At 42.1% G+C, this 1,657-nt stretch overlaps 1 protein-coding gene across 1 annotated transcript in view; it reads left to right on the top strand.

Annotated features, from left to right (window-relative positions):
* Positions 1–1,438, top strand: part of NKD1 (naked cuticle homolog 1 (Drosophila)) — a gene marked incomplete at its 5' end in the record, with an annotated part of 37,234 nt that extends 35,796 nt beyond the window's left edge. The window contains 2 exons of the mRNA XM_010149006.1: positions 10–109; positions 864–1,438. Coding sequence (XP_010147308.1) covers positions 10–109; positions 864–1,438 — 675 coding nt within the window. The remainder of the gene's footprint in view (positions 1–9; positions 110–863) is intronic.
* Positions 1,439–1,657: the final 219 nt, after the last annotated feature.

Consider the following 1,657-nt stretch of genomic DNA (forward strand, 5'->3'; position numbering starts at 1 on the left):
ACAATCCAGAGTGGGTGCTATCGTCATTGTGTTGATGAGAACATCGAAAGGAGAAACCACTATTTGGATCTTGCAGGAATAGAAAACTACACATCAAAGTTTGGGCCAGGTAATTTGGTAATTTATGTTGCAACCTTTTTGTCTTTTCTTTCTTCAGTTGCGTGTCCCACGTCAGGGGCAGTGAATTGTGAACCTGTGTGGTTTGTCTGCGGTGACTTACTGGAAGGAATAGGACTGTGTGAATACCTCAGGGTAATTACTGGTGAAGGTGGTATCACAACCGTGTGGCTGATGTGCTGCAGGTCTACTTTGAAGTACTTCTTTGTGTAGCTAAACTTGGAGGGGAGCCTAGGAGAACAATCTTTATATCTCAATTAAGTGTAGTCTATGGGTGAGGTGAGGACTGATTTTTGGATGCTGGAGCTCATTCCCAAGATGATACCAGCGCATATTTCATACTTATAACTGACCCAAAAATAGGAGAATGTGGGTTCATACCTGTAATTTTGGCTTCTGTTCCCAGATTAAAGGGATTTGGATTTCTTTCCTTTCCCTGTCTTCTGCCAAGATTTTACTATTCCACTCACAGTTATTTTCGTGAATTTCAGGTAGATGATGACCAAGAGCAGGTAATGTAAAGACTTTCATACACCTACTCTCACTCTTATATAGATCGGTATGTACATTTGTGTGTGCATTGTTTACTAGTCAGAATTATTAAATGTAATTAAACTAGACAGCTATAATTGCATTCACTTCCTTAGGAAAAATTCACTCTGCCAATAATGCTATCCCTGCCAACTGCATGCAACTAATTAAAACTTTGAAATACTAGATGACTAACTCAGCTTGTTATTTCCTAGGATCTCCTCCAGCAGCTCAAAAACATGACCCACCAAGCAGAGTTGTGAATCAGACTAGATCCCGTTCTCATGAACCTGAAACCTTCCATGCACACCATAGGAAGTCTCAAGTGGTGGATCCAAGCCACATCAATCTAGCTGAAAGTTCGTATGCCAAGATTGCAGAAATCCAACAGAGGCTGCGGAACCAGGACTCAAGCAAGCACTTTGTGAGGTCTCCCAAGGCCCAGGGCAAAAACGTTGCCCCTGTGCATCCTGGAAGGGCAGTTAGAAATAAACCTTTTCAAGGGGCCCCCATTCCAGTGGCTTCCCCAAGTGCACGGGTGGGTCAGAATCTTCCTTACCTCCCCTTGCAATCTCAACAGGTTCACAAGAAGCATAAGCAGAGAGCAAAGGAGAATCACCAAATGTGCAAAACCTTCCAGTCTCCAGGGACAGTTGTGGAAAAGGAGCATGTGAGAGACCTGCCCACAGTCATTTTATATGAAGGCCAGGTTGGACAAATGATACAAAGACATGAACACCACCACCACCACGAGCACCACCACCACTACCATCACTTCTACCAGACATAGAAGAGATCCCACCAGCATCCTCCAAGAATCATCCCATATGAAGGAAATGCATTCTTGTGATACCAGAACTAAGGCTATGACTAATATTATTGTTACTCCATTAATATTCAGCTAGCATATATTTTAGAGGTTATATGGAACTCTTGAAACTTACCCTATTTATATGTTGTGGAACTGCATAGCTTACTTAAACACTTTGTGGATTTTTTTTTTTTTTAA

Source organism: Eurypyga helias, unplaced genomic scaffold (assembly GCF_000690775.1).
Source record: "Eurypyga helias isolate BGI_N326 unplaced genomic scaffold, ASM69077v1 scaffold23863, whole genome shotgun sequence".
NCBI classification, from domain to species: domain Eukaryota; kingdom Metazoa; phylum Chordata; class Aves; order Eurypygiformes; family Eurypygidae; genus Eurypyga; species Eurypyga helias.